We start from the raw sequence: 17,337 nt of genomic DNA on the forward strand, positions 1-17,337 counted from the left end.
CCACGCGTCCACCGTATATTATCTCGCTATGGTAAAAAGCATCGCAATTGAGCCGGGGGCGCCATTTTTTCCTTGCTTGCTTGCTTTTTTTTTCATCTTTCGACCCGGTGAAAGAGGTCCAATTAGTGGCGGTTCGGTTCTCAAGGGGCGTGCAATTAGTGAATTTATTGATGGGAAATGAGTGAGTGATTGAGCCGAACCGCAACAACAAGGTTACTTTCACTTGGGCAAAACTGTCGACCAGGTCTCGCGACGCGCGACGGAAGAAGCTGAGACCCAATAGGGTTTTATTCGTCGTCCTCCTTTCAAATCATGCGTCCTAATGTGGCGTTAATGTGGCAGATGGTTGTAAAGCTAGACGTTGGGATGATACGTACGGTTCGTCGCGGTAGACACGTGCATGTGCTTCCTGCTTAGAAATCATAATATTTATGAGAGCATCGATTTGTGAAGCATAAGATCCCCTTTCGAAACCCGCTTCAAGGTTGCGTTCTAATTCCACTCCATCAGTATAACTATACACCCGGAAAAGAAGCAACTGTGCGATCGAGCGATCGCGTCTTACCGCGTCCATAAATGGCGCGGCCTCTGCCACTTTGGAGACACTCTTTGAACTGTTCGAACGCGAACGCGAGAAAAAAAAGCGACCGAAGCGTACCGAAAAATTACCGAAAATGATAGCCTTTTCGATCGATAAAAATGGCAGCACGGTTCCATTAGCCGATTGACGGGTAGCTCCACCGAAGCCGCACCCATCGGCCAGCCCAAAAACGGGGCACTGCTTACAACGATTCATCTTTTCACCAAGGTTACTATAGACCACTACCGCACACCACGATTATGGGTTCGGCTTGCTTTGAGCTGTTGTGTCCCGTGTGGCAAACGGAACCTGATTTACATAATTTTACAGTTTACAATACTACATGGGAAAATCAGCCGGCGCATTGTTATCCGCCGCAGTTGAATGGGATGGGCTGTCATCGAATTAGATGATATGTTTAGCTCTCCCGGCTCCTATAGTGATGACAAGGTAACGATCGGTTTTCTAACACCCCATCACGTCCGATGGTTTTCCGATAGAAGCGATAATAATTTACGATATTGATTTGCGATAAGCCTAATGTGGGAGAAAAAAACACACCAACTTAACTAAGACGCCAATCCGCAGCTTGTGAGTGTGAGTGTTTGACAACGGTTGAACAAGGCGCATGGTGGGCCCAACACCTTTACAACTTTACCATATGGAACATACTGCAGTGCAGGCTCTATATACACCGGGAACCAATAATTGGTGATAACATTATCAGGGCAACGTTGGCAGGGCGCAGAATCGATTAGCCTGCTAGGTGCTTCAACCGTGCGCGGTGTTTTGGGCTAATCTTTCTCACCACTACAAGGAAAGGTACTAAACCAGTCTACCCTTATCCTCGTCTCATTGCAGGAAATTTATCGCGAAATCAAATCCAACTCCCGGGCAGTAGCAGCTTGCATTCGTAGCTACGAACGTGACCGAAAGTCTGCCTCGTCTGCATCCGGCAAGGGATCCCTCACGCCGGAAGCCGAAGCTGCATCGCTCGGTAGCAGCAACACCACCAGTGGCCATAATAGTACTAGTAGTAACGTAGCACCAACCGCCGAAGGCAAGGGCAGAGAGAACGGAGGTGGCGGAGTGAAGGGGCTAGAGCGACGGTACCATCTGCTCTACCTGAAAGCCTTTGAGATACAGTGCCTTTTGGAAGGATTATTGGATAGCAAGACTTCGGTAAGTTTCGCTTGAGCTGACAAGAAGGTTGGATGTAAACTGATGAGAATGGTCCTTTGTTTTTGACCCATAGAGCTCGGATAATAACGCCAGCTTGTCGGACACGGATGAGGAGCCGGCTAACAAGCTAGCACGCGTCAGTAGCTCCAGCATCAAATCTCAGGGTTCCAATCACATCGAGACACTGAATAATGTAAGTAAACATCCGTCGGTCATAGCTCGCCGCCATATTAACAAGCGTCACGTTCCCCGGTTTCTAATTGCAGGAAGAATGGGTTAAGGTAAAGAAGCTGTCCAACGCTGGTTTCGATGCCGATTCAGAAGGCAGCGATAGTGAAATTGTGCCCAAAATCATTGCCTACAGTGGAGCGGGCAACGCCTATAGCAGCGGGTGCGGTAATAGCAGCAGCAGCCAGAAGCACGACATCCAATATCACCCGGGACCGGGTAGCGGTAGCATTAGGAGCAGCGCACTAGCATCAACATCCTCACCTAGCTCGGGTAATCTTATGATGGAAGCAGACATTAACAACCTCTCGACGACCACGACACTTTCCGATGCCACGACACTGGCCACGACCAGCTCGAAGTTAGCCGAATCCGCACTCGCCGTCAACGCAGCGACCGTGCTGAAGGAGAACATTCTGAACAACAACAACAATACCACGCTCGAAAGCGACAAATCAATCATCGGATGTGATTTGGTCGATGGAGGAGCAGCCTTGCTGAGCAGCACACTCGACACGGTCAACAATAATGCGATTGTGAACGGCAGTGGTACGGTTAAGGAGCAGCTCAACAACACCGCACAGGACCGGCACATCGGTAAAGGAGTACCGCTACGCAATGGAAAAGCATCCTCACCGATCGGTTCGTCTGGCAAGCAGAAACGTTCGAAGGTGAGCGATTCGTCCAAGTTTAACCGGTCGAACCGCAAATCGAAGAACTGCGCCACGTTTTACTTCAAACATCGGGACACGGACTCGGAGCTGAACAAGGATTCTAGCGAGCGTACCAAGTCGGATGAATCTTCCCCCGGCACGTCCTCACCTTCCGCATCCTCGTCCGAAGGAGACGACGAGTGGGTGTACAATAACGGGGAGGAGGAAGACGACGACCACGGCGCGGACCTGCTAACTGCACGAAAGCGTACCGAACAGGCGCGTGAAGCTGGCGAAGAGGAGAAGGAAAACAAACCGGGAGAGCTGGAAGGCGTAACGACGGGTGGTGGTGGTGCCTTAAAGATGACTGCGGGCCGGGAACCGAAATCCAAGAAGTGTCTGGATTTTACCCACGATTCGACGCAAAATGGTGGCGTTTCGACGCCGAACGGACGCAACGGAGGACGATCGCTGATGATGACGTCGATCGGGAGTTTTGGCAAAAGCTCGGACAGTGTCAACAGTGCCAAGAGATCGAAGGTATGTATGTGTGTGTGTGTTAGTGTGAATGTGTTTTGCCGGTTAATTAGGCATTTTGTGTGCATTTATTCTGCTTGAGGTATGGCGTAAGTGATGTGCTGGTTGAGTGCTTAACATTGTTCGAGCAGAAGCGAAGTTCGTTGTTCCGTTTTTGTTTCTCGTAGAATGTTAATGAGCCTGCTTTTACTCTGTTTCATGATCAAATTCCATCAGAAAAAAATGGCCATTTTGTGCTTCACATTATTCAGCCTAACATTATGCAAACCCTTTCGAACGGACATTGTGATGTATCGATTTTCCTTACAAATTTGTGCTACGTGCAGCTGGTCACAAGTGTGTTATTCCCCATCGTCTCAACACGCGCCACCAGCCCCACCCCCCATTCCTTCCCATATATCACCGAGCAAAAACTCGGCGTGTGTTTGTGTGGTGGCTGATTGCAATTATTTTCGTTGTTTTTGCATCTCCACAAAATGGAGACCCAACCGCCACCGCCATCGCCACCGACCCGGCGTCTATCGGATGCGGATGTAGCGCGAACTCCCTCGATAATCAACGTCATTAGAGTAGTGTGGCAAAATGTGTGTTTGTTTCACAGCAAATACAACCCATGTTGCAGCCGTGCGTCTGCTTGTGCGGTATCGATCGACAGCCAGCAGGTCGGGTGCTCAGTATGCACGCGGATCTCGTCGCTGTGACAAGTTGCCTAACCTCACCGAACGACCCCGTGCGCGTCGCGTTACAGTGTGGTTTGGTTTGTTTTTCCCCGTTCTCGTCTCTTTGTTTTGTTTGGTGTAAGTTATCTTATCTGGGCGCCCGGGTGGGGTGGCCTTAGATACCTGCCCAAGTTTGGTTTGTGTTTCCCCGCGTGTGCGCGCTTGTTTTATGTTACTTTCGCGAAACAACGACGCCCGTTCGGTAGTTGCATATTAGAAGTGCTTTCTTTCTTTCGATAAAATTCACCCATCTACATATTACGTTCGTTCGTTCGGATTCGGTTCCCGTACAGTTGGCTGTGCTCCGGGCCCGTCTCATTGCCAAACCGCGGAACAGATTCGGATTCGGTTGAAAAGACACACATACACGTCATTTTCTCACTTCTATTTCTTTCGTGGTTTTTTTTTCTTCTTTCTGTTCGCGCTTCTCTGTGCACGTCTTCGTTACAAACGGTTCGCCGATCTTCCAGCCACCGCAGTATGCAACCAGCTCGATACAAAGGTTAGTGCTGCATGCCGAAACGTTGGTGCGTGACGAAATTTTCGCCAAAAACGCTGCCGCGGCGGCCGCTGCTGCTGCAGCCGGTCCCGGCAGTACGCCGAAAACGGTGGTGAAAAATCCGCACTACTATCATCATCATCATCACCACCATCATCACAACTACAACAGCGCAAACAATAGCAACAGCAGCAACAACAGCAGCAGCAGCCATCAGCAGCATCAGCTCTCATCATCGTTGCCATCGACGGTAGCGTTGCCGTTGGGCGGCGTGGCGAGCATTGTTGCATCGCACGAACCGCGACACGGTGCTGCTACGGCACACGGTCAGCATCATCACCATCATCACCATCACGGTCACGGTCGAAAGGCGGAGAAAGCCATGAGCAATCTGAAGATGAATTTGATCGAGGTAAGTGTGGACCAGCTTCCTTCCCTTTCGCAAGCGCTGTGCCTGGCCAAGGTTAGTTAGTTCCGTCCGACCAAACGCCGTCACGCTGCGAAGAAACAAAGCGCAACAAGCGTTACTGGGAGCCTGTCCCTCTCCGGTAAAGTGCGCAGGGCGCAGCTTGTTGCACGAAACACCAGCTGATTAAATTGTAAACACTTGTTTTGCTAATGTTCCACTTTCGTTTTTCTTTTCGTTTGTTTGCCGGTTCTCGCTCGCTCGTAGGAATGGCTTGAAAAGCAACCGTTGGATGCGCCGGTTACCGCTCCCCTGCTGCCGACGTCCGCCCCAACCACCGACTGTGAAGCGTCCGGCGAGTACACCGATTCGGATTCGATCGCACGCGACACGGACAGCTCGGAAGGGTTGGCCAACTCCGTCGCCACCTGTCTGCAGGGCGAACAGACGCAAACGTCCCAGGAGCTGCTGAATGACGGTACGTCCTACCCGTCGGAAAATTCGAACGACGTGTCGAACGACGACGAGGGTGTTGCGACGGATTCGAAAGGCGGAAGCTCGGCCGCCATTGCAGCAACCGCCGCTGGACCAGGAGTAACGGCCGCCAGCTCGAACCCTTCGTTACCGATCACGGGCACCGGTTCGAGCACGACGCTGGTGAAGCGTAGACCGCACCGTTCAGCTACCGACCGGCCGTGGTCGGTGTCGTGCATGTCACAGCTGAATTCGTCCGGCGTGGAAATTAATCAGTACGGTGGTGGTGGTGGTGGAACTACCACCGACAGTGGAGGTAGCGGTGGTGGCGCAACGGACCAGAAGCGTGGTGAGGACGACGGTGGTGACCGGGGAGGTACCGGCAACGGGGGTAGCAACCACCGACCGCTGACGGATCATCGCAACTTTTCGATCAGCGAATCGGCACTGAACACGATGTCCCGTGGCAGTGGTTCGTCGATGGTTGGATCGCGCGCCAGCATGAAACCGACCTCCAGTCAGCAAACCGTCGTGCGCAACTCCGAAAGCAAGGGTTCGCTCAAGAAGCGCAAGCTGCGTCCGCGTCGTAAGGTGAGTGTTCTCGGCGTTGCAGCAGCGTTGCTGCAATAAACTAATAACGTGTGTGTGTGTGCGGGACACGTGTGCTGCCGCGGTCGCTTGCTTGAAGGTGAATTAATGGCATTTGCAATTGGCGATGGATGGCGGTGGCCGTGGCGGATTGTTGTGTTGGACGTTTAAATTGGTTTCGGGCAAAACAGGCTGACCGACAAGGAGGTTCGAGAGGTTTCACAATACCATATTTTGTGCCAAGTTTTGTTCGAATTAGGGGTGTTTTTTTTGTCCGCGTTGTGAAGTGGAAATTATTTTATTGAACTGTGTTAACGTCACCCGTGTAAAAACTATATTACACCCGGCGGCTGCCGATGGGTTTGTGTGGTTTTGTGGTGAAGGTTGTTGCATCATATGGAAGTTTGTGGAGCAACAAAATTGTCCCATTGTTCCTTCAGCTTTTGGCGGATGTTTCCTGCTCTTAATCTTGAACCTGCTATGGCTAGTGATCAAATCTAAAAAAGTGTTGAAGCTTTTTTGATTAATCATTTTTTGTTTGCTTACTTTACATCTGCTAACCAGACGTCAAGACGTGAAGACCGTCCACGCTGTCCAATCGATGCTGATCGCTTGCTGTATTTTTGAAAGTTTTAAATAACTTATTTTAATTAACTTCAAATCATCATGAATGCATATGAACATGAATTTTGTGAAGTTTTTTTTCCCGAAATTTACTTGAACCTCTCGAATGTGCATTCAGTTTTTAACGATATGACGTAAGTAAAGGGGGAATATAATGCATTCCAAGTGGACATACTTACAGAAGAAATCTAATAAAATATTGAAGAGGAACATTTTGGCAAAATGGCGTCATTCTTGGCGTCGTTGTGATATCATCGCCCAAATATAATGAGCTCTCATCAGAAATCACTTTTGACCACGAGCGCTGTCTGTGGTCGTGAGATAAAAATGTAAATATTTGTTCCAAGGTGTTGATTTTGTTGTTGCATTTTTGCACCACCTGATAAACGTGACGAGAATATTCCATTAACGTCGCGTTGCGAACCCTCTAAGCCTTCAGTGCACCGGCAGATAACGCAGCAGTATGGTCGATGGTTCTGAACTGTGTGGCGATTCGGGTGTTATCTAATGCTTTCTTTTCCCTTTCGTTCCACTTTTCAGACTCGTATTGATGAGTCCGGCTCGGATGAATCGCAACCACCGCAACACAGCTCCTCCACCCTGCACCTGCTCCAGCAGTCCCTGCTCCTACAGTACAACGCACTCACCGGTGGCAGCGGGCAACCGTTGCGTGAAATTCAACTTTCCGGCAGCAACAGTAGTGTGGCCGGCGGTGGTGCTGCCATCACCAGCACCAGCTCCAGTCGACGGTTGCTCAAATCGGAATCATTTTCCGGCCGGTTGCGTCTGTCGGACGATTTGCTGACGCTTTCCTCACTGTCCGGTTCTTCGTCGCGGAAGTCATCCTCGGTGCGACACACGGCGACAGCGGCACGATCGACGAAACGTTCGCAGGACAGCGAGGAAGAGTTCGGCTGTCCGATGGCAAAGCCCGAGTTCCGGATCGGTTCACTGACGCGCACCCGGTGCGGCAGTCTCAATCTAGGATCATTAGCGGCGCTCGCTAATTATAATCTAGATGGTGTGGAGAAAACGGAAACCGATCTGAACGGAACCGGCACGGGGACGGAAGAGATGAGCAGCTTCTCGGAACAGGCGTGGGACAACTATCAGGAAAAGTACATGTCCGAACCGTACTCGGAGGATCGGGATACGGATGCGGCCCGTCGGCTGCTAGACTTTGGGGACGACTATCGGAACTTTATCGACTCTCAGTCGGACTGTGCCTCGTCGTCGTTGTCGGCGGCGAATATGGATTCGCTGTCGCCGCCTCGGTTCCGGCTAAAGTCCGAATCGGCCAACAAGTCGGACGCGACTACCAATTCGCTGAACCGCCGGAAGCGATTGGACGAGTACCGAATGGATGATCGATATGGTAAGCTTAAAGATATTACAAAAAAAAAAAAACTTAAAGAAAGGAATTTTAATATACATTTACTTTCTCGCTTCTCAAAAAAAAAAAAAACAGGCAACAATATGAACTCCTGGTCTAGCAAGTCCGGAAGCCCACCGCAATCGACGACTAACGTCAGTGCCCGCAAGCACGGATCGCTCTCATTCCTGGAAGCCACACCGCTCGCAACGATGGCCGAATCGAGCGTACCGGCCGGGTTGTTGAACGCCGTCTCAACTCCCGGTGGTCCTCGGCGACGATCGTTGCGTTCGGTGGACAAGCACAGCTCGTCGGCCGCCTTCGTGCGGTCCCTGTCGCACGAAACGAGCAGCAGCTCGAACAACGAGTTCGACGAGGACATGGAGGCGGAGGTGAAGAAGCTGCTGATCCAGAGCAAGCTCCGGTTCGCCAACACGGAAGCGTTGAAGGCCAAGTGTCACCTGCTGAAGCCGGACGACTACGTAAGAATGATGCTTCTCTATTACTGTGATCTATGCTTGCGTTACGCATGTGTCCACTGCTGCTGTATCAGCGCTGTTTTGTTCGTTTTAGTGTGTGTGTTTTGGGAGCTGTGTTATGGTAAAACTTGAGAGAGAGAGCGTGTGTGTGTATGCAGTAGAAAGCTGTTTGATTGGGGAGATTAACGGAAAGGGAAATGGGAATAGTGCATGTGTGGGGAAAAAACACATTCCGGTACTGGTGGTTTACATAGTACATAGAAAATATAATTGATTTTTTTCTAACGCATATTTTGTATGTGTGTACAAAAAAAGAATTATAAAAGAGTTGTTCGAAACAATCCATTCTCCAAGTTCTATCGAGAAAAGATATTCGCTTCCACATCGCATGGAGCACCGTATTTTAATTTCTTTTCTTTAGCATAAATCAGAATTGTTCCCGTAGATAAATCATAGCCAAGGAAACCCAGTAATAGTAAGTTTTGTAAATATTCGTTTATTTGCTAGTACGCTCACGATATCTAATAATTGAAATGCTTGTTATAATAATTAGACCTTGGAATGGTTAGAACAAAAAAACAAAGTTCGTCTCTGCAAAAGGATAATGAAGCACCGCCTTCACATACTGCTCTCTGCACCTCATATACCGGTGTTAGGAATGGAGGAATAGAATAATATGCAAATAATGTTCATACGCTCATGCAACAAAATTAATTAAAAAATGGCTTAATTTATCATTCATCAATAGTGTTAATGAGTCGGAGAAGTTGATTGCTAGTAGGGCTATAATATACTCTAATGCCACTCTCATGACTTTACCATAACCACATCCCCATCGTTCATCGATCGTTCGTTAATATCCTTAAAATGTCAGCAAAACTTCACTCGATTTCTAATCATGTCCGTTTTTTCCCAATGTTTAATTCTCCACTTGTAGAGCGAAATCATCACCACCTGCCGGGAGAATGTCCGCTGCCTGGAGTCGGTACTACGCTGCCAGCCGGGCACGGTGCTAACCGCTGCCAAGTGCCAAGATTTACGAGGTAAGCGGATTCATCACCGTGCACAAAGTAGTAAACCTTCTTCTCCCAATGCCCGCACCTCAGAGACTCAGAGAGAGGAGGCACAGGTGGAAGACGAGCACGACAGTGACTGTAGTGAGGACGGTAGCGAGAGCGATAGTACAATTAGCTGTAGCGATAGCAGTACCGATAGTTACGCCAGCACGTTAGGCAGACAGCTGGAAGCGGAACAGCAGCCCTGGAGTCGCTGTGCCGGGCAGCGGGGTCGTAGGGTGGCGATCGCGAGCATGAAACCGCAAACTGGCGGCAGGACGACACTAACCGCAGACGGTAGCGATAGGGCAAACGGACCACAGGGTAGCAAGGGGCAGCTGCAAGAGTACGAGCTGCCAGTGCGCCGGAAGGGCGGTCGATCGACCCGCTCACGGAAGCAGAAGAAGGTGATCGTGGTGCGGGAAGAGTGTCGCTGTGCTCGCATTACCCGCTTCATTGCCTGGCTGATCGATTACCTGCTCGACATCGGCAATGTCGTGCGTAACTTTACGCTGTATCGGTTTTTTGTCGGTGTGCTGAATGGGTTCTACCGGTTGGTAGATTTCTTCGGTCGTTCCGATCGCAAGACGAACGCACCCGCCGTTACACTCCCGTCCACCACGCGTGCGTCTGCGGTGGTGGGCAGTGGTAGTGAGAGCGGTGTGGGAAGCTTGACCAGTGCCAGCGCCACCTTCGCCACCACGAAGGCTTTGGCGCGCGGTGCTGACGATATACTGAAACGTTTGACCATCGGCATCATCTGAATGTCCGAAGCATTTGATGTGTGCGTGTGTGTGTGTGTGTTTTGTGGTGCACTTTTCTTTTCTCTACTGCTCTCTACTCTCTTGCTCCTAAGCCCTTGCTATCCTGCACAATTCCAGGTGGCCGATCGCCAGGCCAACGAGAAGCATCCATAGGCTATCTTGACAAACCGGCTCGTAGGGCATAAGCGCATTCTGTTTTTCTTCGCACTCTGGACAAATGTCCACCAGTCTTAGTTTTACTGCATAATACTCTCATCTCTGTCTGTTCGTTTGTCGTTGTTCTTCATAAAACTTTTAATAAAGCATCACGGGCGCTTGCACCTTTGAACCACACATAAACGCATCGTTTGTTGCACTGGCTTCATTTTATTTATGTACTTTTGGATCAAAGTCAAGGCACACGGTTTCCGGCAGTAGGTACTCTCCATGCTCGTTGCTCCGTTTGTTCGTTTTTGTTTCGTCCGGGTGTCCAGATCTGTCTGTGTGTTGTCCGGTCGTCGGTAGCTGGTAGTTGGTAGCAGGATAGTATTTATACTCTCAGTTTATTAAGAGTTCGCATTACTAACTTAACGACATTTAATCGCTTTTGCATGTTTTTGTTTTCTAACATCAAACAGCATCTTCATTAACCAATAGTTTAGTTAGGAAAACAGGTAATGGAAACAGAAGTATCCCGTGAGCATGCATTATATGTTGTAGGTAGTTAACTTAAGAAGAGTGTTCGGAAGCTATGTAAAAAAAAGGTAAGTATATCATTAGGACTAGCTAGAGAATGCGACTGTGTAGAAGTCATCGAAGAAAGAAATCATTAAGCATACGGTAGATCAAAGCTCATCTCAAATACGCACCAAGCACATGCCTCGCACCTCTTATCAGCATCTCGCACGCTCTCTCCACACTCACCAACTGTGTGGCGGTGTCCTTGAAAGCATATCAGTGTCCTTCGCGCGAACATCCTTGACCGTGAGGATTGCGCGACCTCGATTCACCGAACCTATGACCTAAATTTGTCGTTCTCGTCACCTCGAACCAAGTCATTCACCTTCCGCCGAATGGGAATCTAGGTCGGGTGCGTGCGTATACTGTGTCTTTTCAATGTACCAGAAGCAGGTCAAGGCCATGCCGAAGGTCTTTGGGCCGTCCCATAGCCTAATGTAATTCGATTACATCCGCCGAATAGGTGTTGCCTCGGCTCGCCATTTTTATTTACCCCGGATGCAGAAAAGAGTAGCAAAGCTCGCCCTGTTGCCCTTTTCCTTCACATGCATGTGCCGGGGTTGTAGTTGGGTGTAGGAGGACCATTAGTATGTTGTGCGCATGCCCGTGCACAATATAGGGAAGGGTGGTTTGCTGACGCTTCAGACGAAACGTCACTTCCATTGTGTGTGGTTTTGGGGATGTTGCTTGTTTGTGGACCTACTGCGGAAAACCAGCAACATCTTTCAGTGGTTGAAGCGTGTCGATCTTCCATCTGGTAAATCCAGTTTAGAGAAGCAGAACAATCAGTTCACTGTGGAATTCAGCTGCTCATTAGTGTCGTAAGCGCCTACATCTCTGCAGTTCTGGAGTGCGCGGCTGCTGTTGATGGAAATCTCATTTAGATTCCATCCGCACCAAATTTGTTAGACAACACACGTTTGCCTCGAAATCGTTGGCTGTGCAAGCGGAACAGAGTGATACCAGAAGATGAAACTCAAGTGTTCGTCGAAGGTGGAACACTGGCGGTCGGCCTGCGTAGGGCCAACGCTGGTGGTAAACCAATGTCTGGCAACTGTAAGCTGATAATGGCACGTTCGAGCAGTGTATGCGGTTAGTGTCAAGCTTGTTTTTTTTGGAGCAAAGTCGAGCTGTGAAGCGTGAGTGAGTGGGGCGAGCCTTTGTGAGCCGTTTAATGGTGCAGAAGGGGTCGTCTAGGGTCGAACCGCCGTAGCGCCACACTCCCGCTTGAGTGAGAGCGCGGTGCCGGTTGAGGTGTGCGCTCGGAACGCTAGTACATCGGCGAGTAGTCGCACCATTGCACTAGGGTAGAACGCGTGTGCGCGAGTGAGTGCGAGGCATAGACTCCGTGATAGCGTTACGTGAGACACCAATTGGAAGTGATTTTTAATGTCAGAGGAAGCATCGATTACGAGCGCGCATCGAGAGAGGAAATACGAATCATCTGTGTGTGGTGCGGCTTTCGGTGTTATGCGAGACGTTCTATGGTGATCATGATGACGATCGGTCGTAATACGACTAGTGGTGGTAGTGGTGATGCCCGGCATATGCGGTGAGGTGTCCATGCCACCACATAGAGTAGACATATTGATCAACAAACCGAAGCTCGGTGGACTGTAACAAACTTTGTCTGTGCGATGTCGCGCGTGGTGACGATCAGGCACAAGTCTCACAGGGCGGTGCAGACTGATAAACTAAACGGTACTCAGAACCACACCTCAGCCTGACTAGCTATCTCATCCTGTAAACGGTTGTCTAACAATACCTTCCCGCAAACTATTCCTTCAAACTTCGTTACAGATACAATCGTCTGCTGGGAGGGACTTCTCAACTGGAGCGAACGACGCGTCATCAGCAATCAGTTCCTGGACGATATCCGCACGCTGAAGGATGTCCTGGAAGAGCTGGGCAGCAAGACGTTCAACATCTGCTCCGAGTCGCACATCCAGCTGGCGATCGATCAATTGAAGGTGAGTCGAAAACGATGTCGGACGCTAGTGTTTCGCTAGAACTGATGTAAGTTACGCGCCATTCGTTAGGCAGCAATTAACCGCTGTGGTGGCCCACGCTCGGTAGAAAGTGAATTGTAAACAGTGCTCCGAGCTCATTACGTCCGGCGCAAGCGCAACAACTCGCGAACGGCATCAACCGCTCAAGTGGCATCAAAATAAACGATGATCGAATGTGCAACGCGGTGCCAATGATTGTGTGCAAGTAATTAAAAAATACCGTATCTTAAACACCCGCCTGTTCGGCGTACCGGCCAACGATCCTAGTTGGTGCGATGTCGTAACGTGATATTGTGAGCTTGGGTGTGTGTGTGTGTGTGTGTGTGTGTGTAAATAGCGATCTCCACCACGTGGAGCTGCACGTGTAATGTGCCGTTTTAAGGTGTTTCGTGTTGCGAGGGAACGATCGTTACTGGTGCGTGTTGGGCATTTTTTTTTGAGATAAGATGATCTTCACGCGATAAGCTATGCCCGGTGACGGCAGGGTTTGACACCGTCCAAGGTATCTCTCACGCATCGCATGTATCTACAAACATTAAAAACGCGTTGTGACGGTGATGCGTATCCAACCGAAATGTGAAACTGAATTTGGAGGTTATGAAAGTGTGTAACATAATCACCCTAAGAAGTGTGAATTGTAGAGCCCTCCTTATGACATCTGTTGACATGGCCTTGTTTAGCTTATGGTCTCTGTAACTCTTTACTAACCCTTTTCCATGTTTGGTCTCTTATTCCCTCGCAGAATGAGCACAAAGTTCTGCAGAACCAACGGCCAAAGATGCTCACGCTGAACGCAACCGTACACAACTGGGTGTCGAACCAGGAGCAGCAGCGCAAGGAACTGCTGGACCCGTCGGTCGACGCCCGGTTGGAGCAGCTGGAACGGGACAAGAACTTTGAACGCTGCATTGGTGGGCACTGTGGCGAATGCTACGACTGTCTGAACGATATCCGTCTGGATACGTCGGTCAATCGCGAGCTGAAGTATGGTATTACCACCCTGTACAGTACCTGGGATGAAGCCGAAGTGCGGTAAGTTTCGGGCAGCTACTCTTCGCAGGGAAATTCGCAAGTTTCGTGTCGCTAATGATGCACTCCCCCGACTCCCTTTCCAGACTTCGAAACCGTATCGAAAATCTGACCACCTCCATGATGACCTGGAAGCAGCTGGAGGATGGGCTGAGCGATTTCCGCAACATTCTGGACCGGGACCGTGGTAAACTTCAAGGCATTGAAGGTGCCCTGCAGAGTGGTGGCGGCACTACCGAGGAGATCGCGAACAGCGTGAAGGAGGTGGTGAAAGCCCTCTCGGAGAAGGTGGATCCGCTTTTTCTCGAGCAACAGGCCGGACAGTTTCAACCGCAGCAAGAGTCCGCCCAGGAGAACCTTCAGCTACTGGCTCCGGTACTTCCGGCGTGCGTTAAGCTTTCGTCGAACGGTTCTCTGTCTGATAGTGGCATTTCCGACGGTGGTGGCATGTCTGATGGCAGCCTGTCGGAGCGCGAACGGCGATTAAACGCACTCAAGCGGCTTGTGAAGCAGCTGGAGGTGGCGCTCGCGCCCGGCAGTGATGCAATGCAGACGATCACCAAGCGGCTCGAGATGGCTGAGCATGATCTGCGGTCACTGCAGAGCACGTGCCGTAAGATCATCATGAACGAGAAGAACCATCAGGATCAGCAGCAGCAGCAGCAGCAGCTCCAGCAGCAGGCGTTGGAGAAGAACCGTTCGCCGTCCGGACGGGACTCTGCCGACGGTAACAACAATAACAGTGTGGCGGTGAAAAACAAGAACAAGAAATCACCTTCACGGTAGGTGCTGCTTCAAAATTCTTCTCTCTATTGCAAAACTAACCGCTCTTCTCGTTCTGCAGCAAAAAGAATCGTAATGGCACACACAGTCGCAGTCAGTCGAACACTTCGGCCGAAGCGACCGAAAACGAAGATGACGAGCAGGCACTGCTGCAGCACCAGCTCACGCAGGACGAGCTGCAGCGCGAGCATTTGCTGGCGATGCAGAAATCGGCCCAGCTCGGCATTGTGCAGACGACCAAGATGAAGCTGTCGCAGAACCGTTGGGTGTGGCGCATCACCAAGATAGCCGTACCGGTTCAACTCGCTCTGGTGCTGGTGATGTGTGCCGCCTGCTTCTTCGAACCACACTGCTGCGATGCGCTCAACACCTATTCGATGAGCTTTACACCTCAGCTGCGCTACATGAAGGGACCACCACCGATTTAGGGCCGCGACCAGTGCCGGATCGGGAAGAAACGCCCACCGGTTTAAGTGCATTCGCGCGACCCCGTACGGGCGGATGTTGTTTAGGGGAGAGGGGGCAATTTTAATTAATTGGATAGATTTTTATATCCTGGAGATATAACGCTGGTTAATTAGTTTCTAACTTTTTGCTGTAGCCGGTTACGACCGGCGCGTCGAACCGGGCCACAGTTTACTTCCTAGCGTTGCTGCTATACACATATTCTTATTATACCTTTATTATTTCCATAAATGTTCTTCCTACGTTCAATTATCTTGTCATCTTTACGCTAAGGATTCCTACATAAGGTTCAAATTTTTGTTGCGCATAGCTTCCAGGGTTTGCAAACCTTTTAGTATTTTAATCTGTTTTTTTCTTTCTCTCGCGTCCTCTTTTCCTTTAATAGAAACTATATTTATTAGCTCGTTAGATTCACAAGGAAATGTACAATACCATTCGATCGTGCGTAGCGTTCGTGATGGTGATGTTATTTAATCGGTTTGCATCGATCGTAAGATTGATTTGTATGAATTAATGATCCTATATTTTGAGTAAGCTCGATGAAATATCTACTAGCGAGGAGGACGGAAGAATTTACTGTAATTTCTCATTTTGTTTTCATCCATTCACGGTTCATGTTCGCAAATAGCTACAGCAGCGTACGGTTTTCATTCTCTACCTTTATATAGTATCACAGTAAGAAGTACTAACTGCTAATGTGTAAGATTTCTAACACAAAACACTTACAAAAAAAAAGTCCATTACTAAGAGCATATGGGGACGGAAAACGCCATTTTGTTCTACCTAAAAACACAACGAATCGAAACAGAAACAGTGCCTTGGAAGTAATAGTAGAGCAGGTTGTTTCTTTTGTGGGGAGTGAGAAAACACTGCCCAACCAACCAAACTTACCAACAAATCAGCGAAAGACTGTTGCTTTTTTGTGCGTGCGTGTGTAGTCTCCCAAGGTGCGAAGGAGGCGATTTTTTACATACATATTTCCATCTCCAGTGATATCGCAGCTTCTTTCCTCAGTGGGAAGGTTTATTCCGGATACATTAAAGTGCAAACCACACACTGCCGGCTCGGCGGTATTTCGGCCGCTCGCTACTTATTGCCTGTGCGCGCTTGTAAGATGTTTCCTTCAGAGAGCGAGGGAGCAAAGCAGCAACAAAAAAGTATTTTCACTTACTTTCAACTTGACGTGCGTCGCAAGAAGCCATGTGTCCTTCTTTATTTGTATATTTTTGTTCGAAGCAGTTGATGTCGTTTTTTTCTCTCGCTTCATGTGAAATTTGTGTCACTAATGCGCTTTTTTTCGTACTACTACTACTACCTACCTACCCCACTACTATCTTACCCCGTTGTAATATGTTGTTCGTGGATCAGTTAGTTAGCTATGTTAGCCTTGTGTACCAAGCCTATGCGTTCCGGCCTTCTCTCGACCATAGACGTTTTTATTGAGCTCTAGTTTCGCGGCGATTTGATTCCTTACTCTTGATTGTTTGTGCACAAAAACAGATAGCAAGCAAAACAAAAAAAAACCGACAAATAGGAGTTAAGGAAGTCAAAACTTAAGGATTCCCATTCTGCCGCATTACTTCCGGTTTAATGGTCAAGAGCAGAGATACGGTTTATTTTTTGCGCTAGCTCGTAAGTGAAGCTTAAAAAGTGAATAAGAAATGAAATGGTTCTTGTTTCTTTTCTTTTCCCCCATTTTTCTTTCCATCAAGTATAATAAGAAGCTCCATCGATACGAGGGAGACGAAACATGCAATAGAAAATATGCAATACAAGCAGAACTGGAGCGGAGGAAAAGATCGAGAAGAAAAACGGAGAATAAATTTTTACATTTTCCTACAATCGAAGGCACTTTTGAGCTGTGTTTGGTGGGACCGAAAAGCGAAGCCTGGCTGGCGATCAAGCAGAAGAGCATCCGAATTATCGTGTCTCTAATTATTTCTTTCTAGAATAAAATACAGCTCTGGCGCGCCATCTTTTCTTCTGAACGCCTTCGAGAACGAGTCGAATTTATCGGTGGAAGCGAATATCTCCGACCGTACCGAAGAAGCAGTCCAGAAATGCGGTCCATTGTAGTTAGAATTGTTGAATTGAACTGCGGTAAAGCGAAGATCACGGTTAATAATTGCACTAGCGTCAGACCTAGCACGATCGAACATCTAAGTCACAGGCCA

General features: G+C 49.1%; 1 protein-coding gene across 4 annotated transcripts in view; it reads left to right on the forward strand.

The window, feature by feature from the left end:
• The window catches only part of LOC118510801 (serine-rich adhesin for platelets), a 172,415-nt gene extending 155,405 nt beyond the window's left edge, over positions 1-17,010 (forward strand). For all 4 annotated transcript variants that reach the window (XM_036053114.1, XM_036053113.1, XM_036053116.1 and 1 more), the window contains 12 exons: positions 1,442-1,762; positions 1,836-1,955; positions 2,029-3,183; positions 4,370-4,810; positions 5,072-5,869; positions 7,031-7,865; positions 7,959-8,344; positions 9,279-9,384; positions 12,678-12,847; positions 13,629-13,918; positions 14,002-14,697; positions 14,760-17,010. In XM_036053114.1, the coding sequence (XP_035909007.1) occupies positions 1,442-1,762; positions 1,836-1,955; positions 2,029-3,183; positions 4,370-4,810; positions 5,072-5,869; positions 7,031-7,865; positions 7,959-8,344; positions 9,279-9,384; positions 12,678-12,847; positions 13,629-13,918; positions 14,002-14,697; positions 14,760-15,126 (5,685 nt within the window). In that variant the 3' untranslated portion in view covers positions 15,127-17,010. The remainder of the gene's footprint in view (positions 1-1,441; positions 1,763-1,835; positions 1,956-2,028; positions 3,184-4,369; positions 4,811-5,071; positions 5,870-7,030; positions 7,866-7,958; positions 8,345-9,278; positions 9,385-12,677; positions 12,848-13,628; positions 13,919-14,001; positions 14,698-14,759) is intronic.
• The last annotated feature ends 327 nt before the right edge of the window (positions 17,011-17,337 follow it).

Source organism: Anopheles stephensi, chromosome 3, assembly GCF_013141755.1.
Source record: "Anopheles stephensi strain Indian chromosome 3, UCI_ANSTEP_V1.0, whole genome shotgun sequence".
Taxonomy (NCBI): domain Eukaryota; kingdom Metazoa; phylum Arthropoda; class Insecta; order Diptera; family Culicidae; genus Anopheles; species Anopheles stephensi.